Below are 20,719 nucleotides of genomic sequence, written 5' to 3'. Positions count from 1 at the left end.
AGATATTTTAAGTAATTAATTTTTTATAAATTTTTTTTTTAGGTGATTCAATTTATAATTAATTGTACATGGTTGGTGCCAAATATGGTTTACGTGACATGTTTCCTTTAAAACACATTGAATTTTTTTTTCAGTGGAATGTACCTCTAGGCCAATACAAGACGTGTGGTACCAGCCTCGATCACAAGTTATTATGTATCCATTCACAAATTGATTACAATATACAGCTGGTGTTGTGAATTAAACAAAAGAAAGACCATACCTACATTTATATAAAATTTATTAAATAAATCGTTTTTCTATCGATTTTACAATTTTGTTTGATCCTGTGCCACTAATGATGGCAGTTTCCATTATGGTCAGCGTGGTGACAATGCTGTCCATCACAACACGGTCTGTCAGCTGGGCAACTGTCGGGGCCATCTGCGCAGGTCGGGGCTTCTCGTGCTGTGGATTAAAATGTAAATAAAAGAATTAACGTCTATAGTATTGTGATATTTTTTCCAGTTGAGAGTAGAGTCTATTTTCTTAATAGTTTATATAAAGTTTAGGACCAAAAGTGTCTGTCCCGGTTTCTTTAAAAACATAGTAGTAAGATCTGAAAGACTTCTAACGTTCTATAAATACTTTCCAGACATTCAGAGTGTAGATGTGACGAAAAATATAAACGAAACTTCCAAAGCATATATAATACAATATGACCAATATCAAATTTCCATCAAACTTCCAAAGCATATATAACACAATACGACCAATATCAAATTTCCATCAAACTTCCAAAGCATATATAATACAATACGACCAATATCAAATTTCCATCAAACTTCCAAAGCATATATAATACAATATGACCAATATCAAATTTCCATGAAACGTCCAAAGCATATATAATACAATATGACCAATATCAAATTTCCATCAAACTTCCAAAGCATATACAGTGAAACCCCTCTAAACTGGACACCATCGGGACCAAGTAAAATGTCCGGTGTTAAGAGGTATCCTGTTTAGAGAAGTTAAGTTCTGTACTGAATTTTTAAAAGGGTCCGTGATAAATGTCCAGTTTTGATGGAATTCCAGTGTACCAAGGGTCCGGTTTTAAGAGGTTCCATTGTATAATACAATACTACCTCTATCAAATTTCCATCAAACTTCCATGAAAAAAATTAACGTCTATAGTATTGTGATATATTTTCCAGTTGAGAGTAGAGTCTATTTTCTTAATAGTTTATGTAAAATTTAGGACCAAAGTGTCTGTCCCGGTTTGTTTAAAAAGATAGTAGTAACATCTGAAAGATTTCTAACGTTCTATAAATATTTTCCAGACATTCAGAGTGTAGATGTGTCGAAGAATATAAACGAAACTTCCAAAGCATATACAATACAATATGACCAATATAAAATTTCCATCAAACTTCCAAAGCATATATAATACAATATGACCAATATCAAATTTCCATCAAACTTCCAAAGCATATATAATACAATACGACCAATATCAAATTTCCATCAAACTTCCAAAGCACATATAATACAATACGACCAATATCAAATTTCCATCTATAATACAATATGACCAATATCAAATTTCCATCAAACTTCCAAAGCATATATAATACAATATGACCAATATCAAATCTCCATCAAACTTCCAAAGCATATATATATAATACAATATGACCAATATCAAATTTCCATCAAACTTCCAAAGCATATACAGTGAAACTCCTCTAAACTGGACACCATCGGGACCAAGTAAAATGTCCGGTGTTAAGAGGTATCCGGTTTAGAGAAGTTAAGTTCTGTACCAATTTTTAAAAAGGACCGTGATAAATGTCCAGTTTTGATGGAATTCCAGTGTACAGAGGGTCCGGTTTTAAGAGGTTTCACTGTATAATACAATATTACCTCAATCAAATTTCCATCAAACTTCCATGTAACCATCACGAATGCAGATTGTTATAATTACGTTACTCAACACTGTGATAAACTAAACATGTAAACTGAAATCTGTACCTGTATGATGATGACAGTTTCCATTGTGGTCAGCGTGGTGACAATGATGTCCATCACAACACGGTCTGTCAGCTGGGCAACTGTCGGGGTCATCTGCGCAGGTCGGGGCTTCTCGTCCTGTGGGTTAAAATGTAAAGAAAAGAATTAACGTCTATAGTATTGTGATATATTTTCCAGTTGAGAGTAGAGTCCATTTTCTTAATAGTTTATGTAAAGTTTAGGACCAAAAGTGTCTGTCCCGGTTTGTTTAAAAAGATAGTAGTAACATCTGAAAGATTTCTAACGTTCTATAAATATTTTCCAGACATTCAGAGTGTAGATGTGACGAAGAATATAAACGAAACTTCCAAAGCATATATAATACAATATGACCAATATCAAATTTCCATCAAACTTCCAAAGCACATACGGTGAAACCCCTCTAAACTGGACACCATCGGGACCAACTAAAATGTCCGGTGTTAAGAGGTATCCGGTTTAGAGAAGTTAAGTTCTGTACTGAATTTTTAAAAGGGACCGTGATAAATGTCCAGTTTTGATGGAATTCCAGTGTACAGAGGTTCCGGCTTTAAGAGGTTTCATTGTATAATACAATATTACCTCTATCAAATTTCCATCAAACTTCCATGCAACCATCACGAATGCAGATTGTTATAATTACGTTACTCAACACCGTGATAAATTAAACATGTCAACTGAAATCTGTACCTGTATGATGATGACAGTTTCCATTGTGGTCAGCGTGGTGACAATGCTGTCCATCACAACACGGTCTGTCAGCTGGGCAACTGTCGGGGTCATCTGCGCAGGTCAGGGCTTCTCGTGCTGTGGATTAAAATGTAAAGAAAAAAATTAACGTCTATAGTATTGTGATATATTTTCCAGTTGAGAGTACAGTCTATTTTCTTAATAGTTTATGTAAAGTTTAGGACCAAAAGTGTCTGTCCCGGTTTGTTTAAAAAGATAGTAGTAACATCTGAAAGATTTCTAACGTTCTATAAATATTTTCCAGACATTCAGAGTGTAGATGTGACGAAGAATATACACAAAACTTCCAAAGCATATATAATACAATACGACCAATATAAAATTTCCATCAAACTTCCAAAGCATATATAATACAATACGACCAATATCAAATTTCCATCAAACTTCCAAAGCACATATAATACAATACGACCAATATCAAATTTCCATCTATAATACAATATGACCAATATCAAATTTCCATCAAACTTCCAAAGCATATATAATACAATATGACCAATATCAAATCTCCATCAAACTTCCAAAGCATATATATATAATACAATATGACCAATATCAAATTTCCATCAAACTTCCAAAGCATATACAGTGAAACTCCTCTAAACTGGACACCATCGGGACCAAGTAAAATGTCCGGTGTTAAGAGGTATCCGGTTTAGAGAAGTTAAGTTCTGTACCAATTTTTAAAAAGGACCGTGATAAATGTCCAGTTTTGATGGAATTCCAGTGTACAGAGGGTCCGGTTTTAAGAGGTTTCACTGTATAATACAATATTACCTCAATCAAATTTCCATCAAACTTCCATGTAACCATCACGAATGCAGATTGTTATAATTACGTTACTCAACACTGTGATAAACTAAACATGTAAACTGAAATCTGTACCTGTATGATGATGACAGTTTCCATTGTGGTCAGCGTGGTGACAATGATGTCCATCACAACACGGTCTGTCAGCTGGGCAACTGTCGGGGTCATCTGCGCAGGTCGGGGCTTCTCGTCCTGTGGGTTAAAATGTAAAGAAAAGAATTAACGTCTATAGTATTGTGATATATTTTCCAGTTGAGAGTAGAGTCCATTTTCTTAATAGTTTATGTAAAGTTTAGGACCAAAAGTGTCTGTCCCGGTTTGTTTAAAAAGATAGTAGTAACATCTGAAAGATTTCTAACGTTCTATAAATATTTTCCAGACATTCAGAGTGTAGATGTGACGAAGAATATAAACGAAACTTCCAAAGCATATATAATACAATATGACCAATATCAAATTTCCATCAAACTTCCAAAGCACATACGGTGAAACCTCTCTAAACTGGACACCATCGGGACCAACTAAAATGTCCGGTGTTAAGAGGTATCCGGTTTAGAGAAGTTAAGTTCTGTACTGAATTTTTAAAAGGGACCGTGATAAATGTCCAGTTTTGATGGAATTCCAGTGTACAGAGGTTCCGGCTTTAAGAGGTTTCATTGTATAATACAATATTACCTCTATCAAATTTCCATCAAACTTCCATGCAACCATCACGAATGCAGATTGTTATAATTACGTTACTCAACACCGTGATAAATTAAACATGTCAACTGAAATCTGTACCTGTATGATGATGACAGTTTCCATTGTGGTCAGCGTGGTGACAATGCTGTCCATCACAACACGGTCTGTCAGCTGGGCAACTGTCGGGGTCATCTGCGCAGGTCGGGGCTTCTCGTGCTGTGGATTAAAATGTAAAGAAAAGAATTAACGTCTATAGTATTGTGATATATTTTCCAGTTGAGAGTATAGTCCATTTTCTTAATAGTTTATGTAAAGTTTAGGACCAAAAGTGTCTGTCCCGGTTTGTTTAAAAAGATAGTAGTAACATCTGAAAGATTTCTAACGTTCTATAAATATTTTCCAGACATTCAGAGTGTAGATGTGACGAAGAATATACACAAAACTTCCAAAGCATATATAATACAATACGACCAATATAAAATTTCCATCAAACTTCCAAAGCATATATAATACAATACGACCAATATCAAATTTCCATCAAACTTCCAAAGCACATATAATACAATACGACCAATATCAAATTTCCATCTATAATACAATATGACCAATATCAAATTTCCATCAAACTTCCAAAGCATATATAATACAATATGACCAATATCAAATCTCCATCAAACTTCCAAAGCATATATATATAATACAATATGACCAATATCAAATTTCCATCAAACTTCCAAAGCATATACAGTGAAACTCCTCTAAACTGGACACCATCGGGACCAAGTAAAATGTCCGGTGTTAAGAGGTATCCGGTTTAGAGAAGTTAAGTTCTGTACCAATTTTTAAAAAGGACCGTGATAAATGTCCAGTTTTGATGGAATTCCAGTGTACAGAGGGTCCGGTTTTAAGAGGTTTCACTGTATAATACAATATTACCTCAATCAAATTTCCATCAAACTTCCATGTAACCATCACGAATGCAGATTGTTATAATTACGTTACTCAACACTGTGATAAACTAAACATGTAAACTGAAATCTGTACCTGTATGATGATGACAGTTTCCATTGTGGTCAGCGTGGTGACAATGATGTCCATCACAACACGGTCTGTCAGCTGGGCAACTGTCGGGGTCATCTGCGCAGGTCGGGGCTTCTCGTCCTGTGGGTTAAAATGTAAAGAAAAGAATTAACGTCTATAGTATTGTGATATATTTTCCAGTTGAGAGTAGAGTCCATTTTCTTAATAGTTTATGTAAAGTTTAGGACCAAAAGTGTCTGTCCCGGTTTGTTTAAAAAGATAGTAGTAACATCTGAAAGATTTCTAACGTTCTATAAATATTTTCCAGACATTCAGAGTGTAGATGTGACGAAGAATATAAACGAAACTTCCAAAGCATATATAATACAATATGACCAATATCAAATTTCCATCAAACTTCCAAAGCACATACGGTGAAACCCCTCTAAACTGGACACCATCGGGACCAACTAAAATGTCCGGTGTTAAGAGGTATCCGGTTTAGAGAAGTTAAGTTCTGTACTGAATTTTTAAAAGGGACCGTGATAAATGTCCAGTTTTGATGGAATTCCAGTGTACAGAGGTTCCGGCTTTAAGAGGTTTCATTGTATAATACAATATTACCTCTATCAAATTTCCATCAAACTTCCATGCAACCATCACGAATGCAGATTGTTATAATTACGTTACTCAACACCGTGATAAATTAAACATGTCAACTGAAATCTGTACCTGTATGATGATGACAGTTTCCATTGTGGTCAGCGTGGTGACAATGCTGTCCATCACAACACGGTCTGTCAGCTGGGCAACTGTCGGGGTCATCTGCGCAGGTCAGGGCTTCTCGTGCTGTGGATTAAAATGTAAAGAAAAAAATTAACGTCTATAGTATTGTGATATATTTTCCAGTTGAGAGTAGAGTCTATTTTCTTAATAGTTTATGTAAAGTTTAGGACCAAAAGTGTCTGTCCCGGTTTGTTTAAAAAGATAGTAGTAAGATATGAAAGATTTCTAACGTTCTATAAATATTTTCCAGACATTCAGAGTGTAGATGTGACGAAGAATATACACGAAACTTCCAAAGCATATATAATACAATATGACCAATATCAAATTTCCATCAAACTTCCAAAGCATATATAATACAATATGACCAATATCAAATTTCCATCAAACTTCCAAAGCATATATAATACAATATGACTAATATCAAATTTCCATGAAACGTCCAAAGCATATATAATACAATTTGACCAATATCAAATTTCCATCAAACTTCCAAAGCACATATAATACAATACGACCAATATCAAATTTCCATCTATAATACAATATGACCAATATCAAATTTCCATCAAACTTCCAAAGCATATATAATACAATATGACCAATATCAAATCTCCATCAAACTTCCAAAGCATATATATATAATACAATATGACCAATATCAAATTTCCATCAAACTTCCAAAGCATATACAGTGAAACTCCTCTAAACTGGACACCATCGGGACCAAGTAAAATGTCCGGTGTTAAGAGGTATCCGGTTTAGAGAAGTTAAGTTCTGTACCAATTTTTAAAAAGGACCGTGATAAATGTCCAGTTTTGATGGAATTCCAGTGTACAGAGGGTCCGGTTTTAAGAGGTTTCACTGTATAATACAATATTACCTCAATCAAATTTCCATCAAACTTCCATGTAACCATCACGAATGCAGATTGTTATAATTACGTTACTCAACACTGTGATAAACTAAACATGTAAACTGAAATCTGTACCTGTATGATGATGACAGTTTCCATTGTGGTCAGCGTGGTGACAATGATGTCCATCACAACACGGTCTGTCAGCTGGGCAACTGTCGGGGTCATCTGCGCAGGTCGGGGCTTCTCGTCCTGTGGGTTAAAATGTAAAGAAAAGAATTAACGTCTATAGTATTGTGATATATTTTCCAGTTGAGAGTAGAGTCCATTTTCTTAATAGTTTATGTAAAGTTTAGGACCAAAAGTGTCTGTCCCGGTTTGTTTAAAAAGATAGTAGTAACATCTGAAAGATTTCTAACGTTCTATAAATATTTTCCAGACATTCAGAGTGTAGATGTGACGAAGAATATAAACGAAACTTCCAAAGCATATATAATACAATATGACCAATATCAAATTTCCATCAAACTTCCAAAGCACATACGGTGAAACCCCTCTAAACTGGACACCATCGGGACCAACTAAAATGTCCGGTGTTAAGAGGTATCCGGTTTAGAGAAGTTAAGTTCTGTACTGAATTTTTAAAAGGGACCGTGATAAATGTCCAGTTTTGATGGAATTCCAGTGTACAGAGGTTCCGGTTTTAAGAGGTTTCATTGTATAATACAATATTACCTCTATCAAATTTCCATCAAACTTCCATGCAACCATCACGAATGCAGATTGTTATAATTACGTTACTCAACACCGTGATAAATTAAACATGTCAACTGAAATCTGTACCTGTATGATGATGACAGTTTCCATTGTGGTCAGCGTGGTGACAATGCTGTCCATCACAACACGGTCTGTCAGCTGGGCAACTGTCGGGGTCATCTGCGCAGGTCAGGGCTTCTCGTGCTGTGGATTAAAATGTAAAGAAAAAAATTAACGTCTATAGTATTGTGATATATTTTCCAGTTGAGAGTAGAGTCTATTTTCTTAATAGTTTATGTAAAGTTTAGGACCAAAAGTGTCTGTCCCGGTTTGTTTAAAAAGATAGTAGTAAGATATGAAAGATTTCTAACGTTCTATAAATATTTTCCAGACATTCAGAGTGTAGATGTGACGAAGAATATACACGAAACTTCCAAAGCATATATAATACAATATGACCAATATCAAATTTCCATCAAACTTCCAAAGCATATATAATACAATATGACCAATATCAAATTTCCATCAAACTTCCAAAGCATATATAATACAATATGACTAATATCAAATTTCCATGAAACGTCCAAAGCATATATAATACAATTTGACCAATATCAAATTTCCATCAAACTTCCAAAGCACATATAATACAATACGACCAATATCAAATTTCCATCTATAATACAATATGACCAATATCAAATTTCCATCAAACTTCCAAAGCATATATAATACAATATGACCAATATCAAATCTCCATCAAACTTCCAAAGCATATATATATAATACAATATGACCAATATCAAATTTCCATCAAACTTCCAAAGCATATACAGTGAAACTCCTCTAAACTGGACACCATCGGGACCAAGTAAAATGTCCGGTGTTAAGAGGTATCCGGTTTAGAGAAGTTAAGTTCTGTACCAATTTTTAAAAAGGACCGTGATAAATGTCCAGTTTTGATGGAATTCCAGTGTACAGAGGGTCCGGTTTTAAGAGGTTTCACTGTATAATACAATATTACCTCAATCAAATTTCCATCAAACTTCCATGTAACCATCACGAATGCAGATTGTTATAATTACGTTACTCAACACTGTGATAAACTAAACATGTAAACTGAAATCTGTACCTGTATGATGATGACAGTTTCCATTGTGGTCAGCGTGGTGACAATGATGTCCATCACAACACGGTCTGTCAGCTGGGCAACTGTCGGGGTCATCTGCGCAGGTCGGGGCTTCTCGTCCTGTGGGTTAAAATGTAAAGAAAAGAATTAACGTCTATAGTATTGTGATATATTTTCCAGTTGAGAGTAGAGTCCATTTTCTTAATAGTTTATGTAAAGTTTAGGACCAAAAGTGTCTGTCCCGGTTTGTTTAAAAAGATAGTAGTAACATCTGAAAGATTTCTAACGTTCTATAAATATTTTCCAGACATTCAGAGTGTAGATGTGACGAAGAATATAAACGAAACTTCCAAAGCATATATAATACAATATGACCAATATCAAATTTCCATCAAACTTCCAAAGCACATACGGTGAAACCCCTCTAAACTGGACACCATCGGGACCAACTAAAATGTCCGGTGTTAAGAGGTATCCGGTTTAGAGAAGTTAAGTTCTGTACTGAATTTTTAAAAGGGACCGTGATAAATGTCCAGTTTTGATGGAATTCCAGTGTACAGAGGTTCCGGTTTTAAGAGGTTTCATTGTATAATACAATATTACCTCTATCAAATTTCCATCAAACTTCCATGCAACCATCACGAATGCAGATTGTTATAATTACGTTACTCAACACCGTGATAAATTAAACATGTCAACTGAAATCTGTACCTGTATGATGATGACAGTTTCCATTGTGGTCAGCGTGGTGACAATGCTGTCCATCACAACACGGTCTGTCAGCTGGGCAACTGTCGGGGTCATCTGCGCAGGTCAGGGCTTCTCGTGCTGTGGATTAAAATGTAAAGAAAAAAATTAACGTCTATAGTATTGTGATATATTTTACAGTTGAGAGTAGAGTCTATTTTCTTAATAGTTTATGTAAAGTTTAGGACCAAAAGTGTCTGTCCCGGTTTGTTTAAAAAGATAGTAGTAAGATATGAAAGATTTCTAACGTTCTATAAATATTTTCCAGACATTCAGAGTGTAGATGTGACGAAGAATATACACGAAACTTCCAAAGCATATATAATACAATATGACCAATATCAAATTTCCATCAAACTTCCAAAGCATATATAATACAATATGACCAATATCAAATTTCCATCAAACTTCCAAAGCATATATAATACAATATGACTAATATCAAATTTCCATGAAACGTCCAAAGCATATATAATACAATTTGACCATTTTCAAATTTCCATCAAACTTCCAAAGCATATATAATACAATATGACCAATACCAAATTTCCATCAAACTTCCATACAACCACCACGAATGCAGATTGTTATAATTACGTTACTCAACACCGAGATAAATTAAACATGTAAACTGAAATCTATACCTGTATGATGATGACAGTTTCCATTGTGGTCAGCGTGGTGACAATGCTGTCCATCACAACACGGTCTGTCGGCTGGGCAACTGTCGGGGTCATCTGCGCAGGTCGGGGCTTCTCGTGCTGTGGATTAAAATGTAAAGAAAAGAATTAACGTCTATAGTATTGTGATATATTTTCCAGTTGAGAGTAGAGTCTATTTTCTTAATAGTTTATGTAAAGTTTAGGACCAAAAGTGTCTGTCCCGGTTTGTTTAAAAAGATAGTAGTAACATCTGAAAGATTTCTAACGTTCTATAAATATTTTCCAGACATTCAGAGTGTAGATGTGACGAAGAATATAAACGAAACTTCCAAAGCATATATAATACAATATGACCAATATCAAATTTCCATCAAACTTCCAAAGCATATATAATACAATATGACCAATATCAAATTTCCATCAAACTTCCAAAGCATATATAATACAATACGACCAATATAAAATTTCCATCAAACTTCCAAAGCATATATAATACAATACGACCAATATAAAATTTCCATCAAACTTCCAAAGCATATATAATACAATACGACCAATATCAATTTCCATCAAACTTCCAAAGCACATATAATACAATACGACCAATATCAAATTTCCATCTATAATACAATATGACCAATATCAAATTTCCATCAAACTTCCAAAGCATATATAATACAATATGACCAATATCAAATCTCCATCAAACTTCCAAAGCATATATATATAAAACAATATGACCAATATCAAATTTCCATCAAACTTCCAAAGCATATACAGTGAAACTCCTCTAAACTGGACACCATCGGGACCAAGTAAAATGTCCGGTGTTAAGAGGTATCCGGTTTAGAGAAGTTAAGTTCTGTACCAATTTTTAAAAAGGACCGTGATAAATGTCCAGTTTTGATGGAATTCCAGTGTACAGAGGGTCCGGTTTTAAGAGGTTTCACTGTATAATACAATATTACCTCAATCAAATTTCCATCAAACTTCCATGTAACCATCACGAATGCAGATTGTTATAATTACGTTACTCAACACTGTGATAAACTAAACATGTAAACTGAAATCTGTACCTGTATGATGATGACAGTTTCCATTGTGGTCAGCGTGGTGACAATGATGTCCATCACAACACGGTCTGTCAGCTGGGCAACTGTCGGGGTCATCTGCGCAGGTCGGGGCTTCTCGTGCTGTGGATTAAAATGTAAAGAAAAGAATTAACGTCTATAGTATTGTGATATATTTTCCAGTTGAGAGTAGAGTCTATTTTCTTAATAGTTTATGTAAAGTTTAGGACCAAAAGTGTCTGTCCCGGTTTGTTTAAAAAGATAGTAGTAAGATATGAAAGATTTCTAACGTTCTATAAATATTTTCCAGACATTCAGAGTGTAGATGTGACGAAGAATATACACGAAACTTCCAAAGCATATATAATACAATATGACCAATATCAAATTTCCATCAAACTTCCAAAGCATATATAATACAATATGACCAATATCAAATTTCCATCAAACTTCCAAAGCATATATAATACAATATGACTAATATCAAATTTCCATGAAACGTCCAAAGCATATATAATACAATTTGACCATTTTCAAATTTCCATCAAACTTCCAAAGCATATATAATACAATATGACCAATACCAAATTTCCATCAAACTTCCATACAACTACCACGAATGCAGATTGTTATAATTACGTTACTCAACACCGAGATAAATTAAACATGTAAACTGAAATCTATACCTGTATGATGATGACAGTTTCCATTGTGGTCAGCGTGGTGACAATGCTGTCCATCACAACACGGTCTGTCGGCTGGGCAACTGTCGGGGTCATCTGCGCAGGTCGGGGCTTCTCGTGCTGTGGATTAAAATGTAAAGAAAAGAATTAACGTCTATAGTATTGTGATATATTTTCCAGTTGAGAGTAGAGTCTATTTTCTTAATAGTTTATGTAAAGTTTAGGACCAAAAGTGTCTGTCCCGGTTTGTTTAAAAAGATAGTAGTAACATCTGAAAGATTTCTAACGTTCTATAAATATTTTCCAGACATTCAGAGTGTAGATGTGACGAAGAATATAAACGAAACTTCCAAAGCATATATAATACAATATGACCAATATCAAATTTCCATCAAACTTCCAAAGCATATATAATACAATACGACCAATATAAAATTTCCATCAAACTTCCAAAGCATATATAATACAATATGACCAATATAAAATTTCCATCAAACTTCCAAAGCATATATAATACAATACGACCAATATCAATTTCCATCAAACTTCCAAAGCACATATAATACAATACGACCAATATCAAATTTCCATCTATAATACAATATGACCAATATCAAATTTCCATCAAACTTCCAAAGCATATATAATACAATTGTGACCAATATCTCAATCTCCATAAACTTCCAAAGCAAATATATACCTACAATGATGACAGTTTCCAATTTCCATCAGCGTGGTGACAATGCATGTCCATCACAAACTCCTGTCAACTGGGCAACTGTCGGGGTCATCTGCGCAGGTCGGGGTTCTCGTGCTGTGGATTAAAATGTAAAGAAAAGAATTAAGTTCTATAGTAATTTTGATATATTTTCCAGTGAGAGTATAGTCCATTTTCTTAATAGTTTATGTAAAGTTTAGGACAAAAGTGTCTGTCCGGTTTTTTAAAAGGATTAGTAACATCTGAAAGATTTCTAACGTTCTATAAATATTTTCCAGACATTCAGAGTGTAGATGTGACGAAAATATAAACGAAACTTCCAATGCATATATAATACAATTGTCCAATATCAAACCATCAAACTTCCAAAGCATACGGTAAACTGAAATCTGGACACCATCGGGATGATGACCGGTGTTAATATCCGGTCAGAGAAGTTAAATGATGTCCATCACAACCGGTCCAGTGTACAGCTGGGAGGTTTCATTGTATAATACGGGGTTATCTGCGCAAATTTCCATCAAACTTCCATGCAACCATCACGAATGCAGATTGTTATAATTACGTTACTCAACGTATGTGATATATTTTCCAGTTGAGAGTAGAGTCTATTTTCTTAATAGTTTATGTAAAATTTAGGACCAAATGTGTCTGTTCCGTTTTGTTTAAAAAGATAGTAGTAAGATCTGAAAGATTTCTAACGTTCTATAAGTATTTTCCAGACATTCAGAGTGTAGATATGACGAAGAATATAAACAAAACTTCCAAAGCATATATAATACAATATGACCAATATCAAATTTCCATCAAACTTGGAAAGCATATATAATACAAAAATATGACCAATATCAAATTTCCATCAAACTTCCAAAGCATATATAATACAATACGACCAATATCAAATTTCCATCAAACTTCCAAAGCATATATAATACAATATGGCCAATATCAAATTTCTATCAAACTTCCAAAGTATATATAATACAATATGAACAATATCAAATTTCCATCAAACTTCCAAAGCATATATAATAGAATATGACCAATATCAAATTTGCATCAAACTTCCAAAGTATATACAGTGAAACCCCTCTAAAGTGGACACCATCGGGACCAAGTAAAATGTCCGGTGTTAAGAGGTATCCGGTTTAGAGAAGTTAATTTCTGTACTAAATTTTTAAAAAGGACCGTGATAAATGTCCAGTTTTGATGGAATTCCAGTGTACAGAGGGTCCGGTTTTAAGAGGTTTCATTGTATAATACAATATTACCTGTATCAAATTTCCATCAAACTTCCATGCAACCATCACGTATGCAGATTGTTATAATTACGTTACTCAACACTGTGATAAATTAAACATGTAAACTGAAATCTGTACCTGTATGGTGATGACAGTTTCCATTGTGGTCAGCGTGGTGACAATGATGTCCATCACAACACGGTCTGTCAGCTGGACAACTGTCGGGGTCATCTGCGCAGGTCGGGGTCTCTCGTCTGCCTACTGCTGTAGCAGATAATGAAAAAATCTTTTCCACACTAACGAGTCTTTGCTTTAGAGAAAATTAAGAACTTGTTTCTGTTTTAATACATTTACTGTCAAATTAGTGCTAATACAAAGTCTTGTACGTGAATATAGTGCAATATACTGTGCGTTCATATAAAACCCACGACTTTACTTAGCCACTACATCACTGAACCCGGTCGGTTATAACATTTTACAAACAGTTTAGAAGATTTTCTTACATACCTCATCCAGTAGCTGTGTCATAGTATAGATATAGTTTTAATTAAAGGGACTGCCCTTAGTTGGCAGCAATTATAACATGAAGAATTACGATATACTAATTATGCAAGGAACTGCAGTGAGCTTCTACCTGGGGATTTACAGTAAATATATTTAGTATTTTTTTTATAATATATTTATTGTCCCAGATATTTATATATTCAGTATTTATTTGTTTTGTTTAACGACACCACTAGAGCACATTAATTAATCATTGGCTATTAGATGTCAAACATTTGGTAATTCTGACTCGGGGGAAACCTGCTACATTTTTCATAATGTGGTAAGAGATCTTTTATTTGCACTTTCCCACAGACAAGAAAGCACATACCACTGGCTTTAACCAGTTGTGGTGCACTGGTTGGAACGAGAAAAAACCCAATCAGTTGAATGGATCCATAGAGGTGATTCGATCCTGCGACGCAAGCACCTCAAGCGAGTACAGAACCGCCCTCTATATACAGTAATACATGATTAATTACAAGTAACAGACTATCACTACTAGCACTACACAGGGAATCGTCACCCACCAGCATCGCAGTGACAGTGGTGGCCGCCGTTGCCGTCGTGAACGCAGTTGCACTCGCTGGGACAGGACGCGTCGTCGTCGGGGTCACATTTGTCTCCGTGGTTGGGGTGGTGAGGTGGGTGGGGGTGGGTGTTGTGTTGGCCAGCTTGACGCTTTCCTATATTAAAATAACAAAAAGGAAATCATCATTCCTTTTATAGACCTAATGAAAAACGTATAACGTGGCTGGAATGTTTTAAGGCTCATATAGACTGGATGTGCAGTAGCGGATTCGGGTGTGTGTGTGTGGTGTGTGTGTCCATGGGTCCGGACCCTCCCCCCCCCCTTTTTAAAAAAACCCCGACCATAACCTTTAAAGGGACATTCCTGAGCTTGCTGCAATTTTAAAGATGTTATCGACTAACGAGACTTTTCAACGACTGTAATTACATATCAAATATATTTTTCTGCATAAAATATTAGTGGCTGTATATTAAACGTGTTTCTGATCGTTCTAATATTTGTACTATGTTAAATTTTATTTTGTTTTCTAGAATATATTTTTTCGTACGTACGAAATTATTTGAAGACAAAATCCAGTTTGGGCTTCTTACAAATATTAAGACGACCAGAAACACATTGAATATACAGACACTGATATTCTAAACAAGAAAATATATTTAATATGTAAGTTTAATCGTAGAAATATGTTATTAGTCGAAAACATATTACAATGCATCAAACTCAGGAACGTCCCTTTAAGGGAAAACGTGATTATATTAACTGTTCTGTGCAAATGGAGAGATCAGTCATCACATTTGGACCCCCCCCCCCCCCACCACCACCACCACCACCACCCACCCACCCTTTTAGAAATCCTGCATCCGCGCCTGATGTGACTGATGCGAGTGCAGCTTTCGGTCTGGGCATATATTATACCATATACGATTATTTCATTGCGGCACGTAGGCCTATAGCACGCACCCAGTCTTAGACGCTCTCAATGAAACTAATGTATTTCGATTTTCTTTTTACCCGGGACTGCACGCACGCACCACATCCAGGCTATATAAGCTTTGGAACTGAGATGTTACAAATGAAGGAAGGGATGTTTAATTTAACGACGCACTCAACACACCGTAATTACAATGATTACACACCAGTGTAAGATGTTGCTCATGTCACAACAATTAATCAATATTTAACTAGTGTAATATTGGCACGCACGGACTGATGTGGGTTTTAATTAGAATGACGTCGGTATTCGAATGACGTCACTTTGCATCTCCATGCAATAAAATTGCTGGGTGCATGACACGTCCTTTTTCAGAACGCTGGAAAAATTAAGTGCAAAATTGCTGTTAACGTATCTAACTGTGTTTGTACAAAATAGTGTAATTTAAAAGTGTACCATTACGAAATATGGCCATGAATTGAAACTGCGATATCATAGGCTGTTATTATTTAAGCCCATTGTGTACAAAGCCAAAACGACGTTGCGGCATGTGTCTGTCGCGTCAGATTTAGTCTGTCCCATTCACTCAGCTTAATCTTCGCTGGTCCGATCAACAGTTGAGTTATTATTGTGAATTATTTCAACACGTCATTAACTGACAATTAATGCACGCTTCACGCCAACAGCTACACTGTACATTGCTGGTGTCTCGTTACTCACTGTGACGTCATTTAAGGTTACGTATGACGTAGATCACTTGCTGATCCAATTCGTAGAAAAATAACGTGTAGTAGGTTTCGACATCTGCTTACTTCTACATTGCAGCTTCTTTGCAGTTGGTTTGTAATAAATAAAATACTAAACTAGCATGCCTGTCTGTCGTACCATTTTTATAAAACTCGTGAACAGTGTTGGTATCTGACTCGCTTTCGCTCGTCAGATACCAAAACTGTTCACTCGTTTCATAAAAATGGTACGACAGACAAGCTCGTTTAGTATTTCATATTTATATGGCGTCGGACATGGCTTTAAGCGGCGTTCTCATGAAACTATCACAGTGGACGATTTACAACTATATTTAAATGCACTTTAAATATTTTTAGCGTTCATATTAATTTTTAGGGTGTCACCTGTCGATTATGCAATAACTTAGACTTTAGTTACTTAGGGACTAGCAATCGGACCAATTAGTTTGAAACTAAATAACTGCAATCAAGACACTGCGGATTTTTAATTGATGCCCCCAGCTAATACCCGGTGTGCCAACAATTAACAAGTAACTAATACGTCGGCAGTTAACTATTATAATGTATCATGTGATACAATTCACAAAGAGGTCTTACTCTGGATATGTGCCTAGGGAAATACTATTGACGGGAAATAAATTCCCAAGGAACATTAAGACGTAACCATTTTAACCGAGTCTTATAAAAGAAAAATATAGAGACCCAGAGATAGAGACCGGGAAGGTTGGACCCATGGGGAGACCCTTGAGGTCTCAGTCGTAATGCCAACTCTATCGTTCATCTAAGAGCTTAGACAATATATATTTTATCTGTATCACCGTGTTGGTAATCTATTAATCATGTTTCATGTTTAGAAAGTAAAATACCAGAAACTACATCACCAACTTGAGACTTCTGTTCATTCATTCAAATTCAATTAACATTCATTTGAAAAAAATACGCATTGTTAATACGATTAGTCGTACCGACTTGTCGCATGCGATTTGTCGTAGCGACTCGGATCGTGTGTGTATGGGAAAACGATACGTCATAAGATTTCATGACGTCAAACAAAGCTCGTCAGTTTAAAAATAGTTCGCGTGAAATGTAAGTGCATACAAATTTTCGGTGAAATAAAGAAAACATGAATGTAGACAATTTATTAATGGCATTATGAAACAAAACAATTATTGACCACATCTGGACAATAGCAGATTTTATGGACCCATGAAATCCGGACATTTTGACATGTTTATAAGCTAATGAAAAACAACCCGGAAGTGGCAACACTAAACGGTTGCACTTTAATGTGATTTGATTGGCTGAGAGCTTACGATTTGTCGTGAGAAATAGAACATGTTCTAATCGGTACCATTCCGGCACGACTTGTCGTATAAAACTAAAGTCGTTTCGATTTGGCTGTTCTTACAGTAGCCCACGATTCGATCGCATGCGATAAGTCGGTACAACTAATCGCATAATGAGAATGCCCATTTAAGACCCACGCAGATAATTTGAGAAAAACGCTGCCGTCACGCACTGGGCTACTCTTTACGATTAGCAGCATGGGATCATTCATATTCAGCATCCCACATACGGGATAGTACATACCACGACTTTTGTTACACCAGTTGTGGAGCACCGGCTGGAAAGAGAAATAGCCCAATGGGCCCACTTACGGCGATCGATTCTAGACTAGATAAAACGAACATGTGAAGTGAAATCTGTACCTGTGTGATGATGGCAGTTTCCATTGTGGTCAGCGTGGTGACAGTGACTTCCATCACAACACGGTCTGTCAGCTGGGCAACTGTCTGGGTCATCTGCGCATGTCGGGGCCTCTCTTTGACTGCCGAACACGCATACTGAAAATCAACAACAAACATTCTGAGAGTACTGCTAAAGCATTCTATAGTACTCCTAAGTTCAAGGGTCATAGCTGTGAAAACAATGAGGAAATCGTAATGAACCTTAAACTTGATCTGTTACTGTACGTTATAAAACTATATGCACAATTTCATCTTAGTAGGCCTACCTTAAGACATTGCAAAAAAACCCCAAAACAAACAAAACAATCAAACAACCAAGGCCGTAACAACATTTTCCCGTAGCTTCTAAGTTAAAGGGCCCTAACTGTCAAAAATGGATAAATCACCATAAGGTCAAACTAGATCTGCAAAAGTATACGATAACGCTATATACAAAATTTCAGCTCAGTAGGCCCTATCTTGAGGCATTGTGAAAAAGAACACACGTCCGAACAACTATGTGTGGGGCAGACGGACGGACGGACGGACAGACATAAAGACCGAAGACGAATACTATAATCACCTCCGGTTGGACCGGAAGGGGGCTAAAATTCCCGAAACAACCCGAAATAAGTAACCAAGCACCAACAGATGAATAAGAACATCAATGAAACTTATACCCGCAAGGGATCTTTTATTTGCAGAATCCCACAAATAGGATAGTACATGCCACGGCCTTTGTTTCACCAGTTTTGGAGCACTCGTTGGAACGAGAAATAGTCCAATGGGTCGGTCCACTGACGGGGTTCGACCCTAGAGCGACATCGCAACACGTGAATGTTTTACAACTGGGCTACGTGTGTGTGTGTGTGTGTGTGTGTGTGTGTGTGTGTGTGTGCGCGCGTGTATGTGCGTATATGCATTTATATATTTATGTACATATGCATATGCATGCGAATATGCATATGCATGTGTATATGCATATACATATGAATATGCATATGCATAAATATATGCATTTGTATATGTATATGTATGTGTACATGCACGTGCACATGCACATGCACATGCACATGCATATATATACACATTAATGGTGTATACATTAATTGTAAGGTAATGATTACTGGGGCCCCATCACCTGACATTGCGGCAATAAACTTTGGTGGAAAATGGGAAAAACTAAAAATTATTTTAAATGAACTTTAGTACACAAAGGCATACTCACCGAAACACACAAAGGCTACAACCAGAAAGAGCAACTTCATTTTTGTTTAACTCAACGAGGTACCTATGATTTCTGCTTTTAGAGTTCATCGTTTATAAACCAATTCCGTCAGGGATCGTCAGAAAAATAAACAGTGAGAACATGTGGTTATCTGCCAGTTTTTTTAGAATCTCTATAGACTGTTGACGTCGTTGTTATCACACCAATCTGTGTGACGTTAGTTACGACGTCCTTTCCTTATCAGATCGTGCACGCTTAGATTTTTAATTAGGGCCGGATCCGTTCATAATTGGGGTAGGAAGTAGTATACCTAAAAATTCGATTAAAAGAAATGTTAAATTTAAACTGAAAAATTATCTTTTGTCGAATTTTTAGGAATATTGCCCCTTATCAGATTGTGCACGCTTAGGTTTTTAATTAGGGCCGGATCCGTTCATAATTGGGGTAGGAAGTAGTATCCTTAAAAATTAAACAAAAGGATATTCTTAGTTTAAACTTTAACGTTCTCTTTTGTCGAAATTTTAGGGAAACTACCCTTATCAGATTGTGCACGCTTAGATTTTTAATTTGGGGCAGATCCGTAAATATTAGGGGTAGGTAGGTAGTATTCCTATAAATTCGACAAAAAGAGAACGTTTTAGCTTATACTTAAACAGTTTTCTTTCCTAGAACTTTAAGATATACTGCCATTGGTGAGCTATGTATGGGGCCGTCCATAATTTTTAACATTTTCACAAGTGTACAAAGAGTACACTTTTGACCACCCCACCCCCTAAAAGTGTACATCCCCCAAATGAAAAATGTTGATCGACATTTTCAAAAAAAAGTGTACGCTGGCCCCTTAACACCCTTCCCCCCCCCCCCCCCCCCCCCCCCCGTACGGTTTGTACGCTCGTGAAAATGTTGCAAATTATGGACGGCCCCTAATAAAACTTCTTGTCATAACAATTATGTTTTATCAGTCCTGAAAATTCAAGCAATTTGATTTGGACTAAAGTATCAATGCATAAGGACCTACTGTTCTTGAATCACGAACAAGGTATCATTAAAATTAATGTGACTATCC

The 20,719-nt window shown here is 35.9% G+C and overlaps 1 protein-coding gene across 7 annotated transcripts; it reads right to left on the bottom strand.

The window, feature by feature from the left end:
- Positions 1-263: 263 nt before the first annotated feature.
- LOC121377138 (protein jagged-2-like) lies at positions 264-19,768 on the bottom strand. Of its 7 annotated transcripts, none has more exons than XM_041505034.1 (18): positions 19,654-19,760; positions 18,408-18,542; positions 15,020-15,175; positions 14,085-14,210; positions 11,991-12,107; positions 11,311-11,427; positions 10,217-10,333; positions 9,537-9,653; positions 8,829-8,945; positions 7,784-7,900; positions 7,076-7,192; positions 6,031-6,147; positions 5,323-5,439; positions 4,378-4,494; positions 3,670-3,786; positions 2,725-2,841; positions 2,017-2,133; positions 264-447 (listed from the first exon to the last, which is right to left on the bottom strand). In XM_041505034.1, the coding sequence occupies exons 1-18, from the start codon at positions 19,691-19,693 to the stop codon at positions 335-337; spliced, it is 2,091 nt and encodes a 696-aa protein (XP_041360968.1). In that variant the 5' UTR covers positions 19,694-19,760; the 3' UTR covers positions 264-334. The 7 variants fall into 7 exon arrangements, with proteins under 7 accessions (XP_041360968.1, XP_041360977.1, XP_041360994.1 ...); XM_041505043.1 differs by having other exon boundaries at positions 14,085-14,207; XM_041505060.1 differs by lacking the exon at positions 2,017-2,133 and having other exon boundaries at positions 19,654-19,766.
- Positions 19,769-20,719: the final 951 nt, after the last annotated feature.

This window comes from Gigantopelta aegis, chromosome 2 (assembly GCF_016097555.1).
Source record: "Gigantopelta aegis isolate Gae_Host chromosome 2, Gae_host_genome, whole genome shotgun sequence".
Classification (NCBI taxonomy): Eukaryota; Metazoa; Mollusca; class Gastropoda; order Neomphalida; family Peltospiridae; genus Gigantopelta; species Gigantopelta aegis.
The sequence above is the reverse complement of the archived record's forward strand: the minus strand, read 5'-3'. Positions and strand labels throughout refer to the sequence as shown.

Excerpts from the sequence above, each read along its gene's own strand:
- LOC121377138 (XM_041505034.1), bottom strand. The coding sequence starts at position 19,693 with ATGAAGTTGCTCTTTCTGGTTGTAGCCTTTGTGTGTTTCG. Across the intron at positions 12,108-14,084 it reads AAACTGTCATCACCATACAG|CACGAGAAGCCCCGACCTGC; the intron begins GTACAGATTTCA and ends TTTAATCCACAG. Across the intron at positions 6,148-7,075 it reads AAACTGTCATCATCATACAG|CACGAGAAGCCCTGACCTGC; the intron begins GTACAGATTTCA and ends TTTAATCCACAG.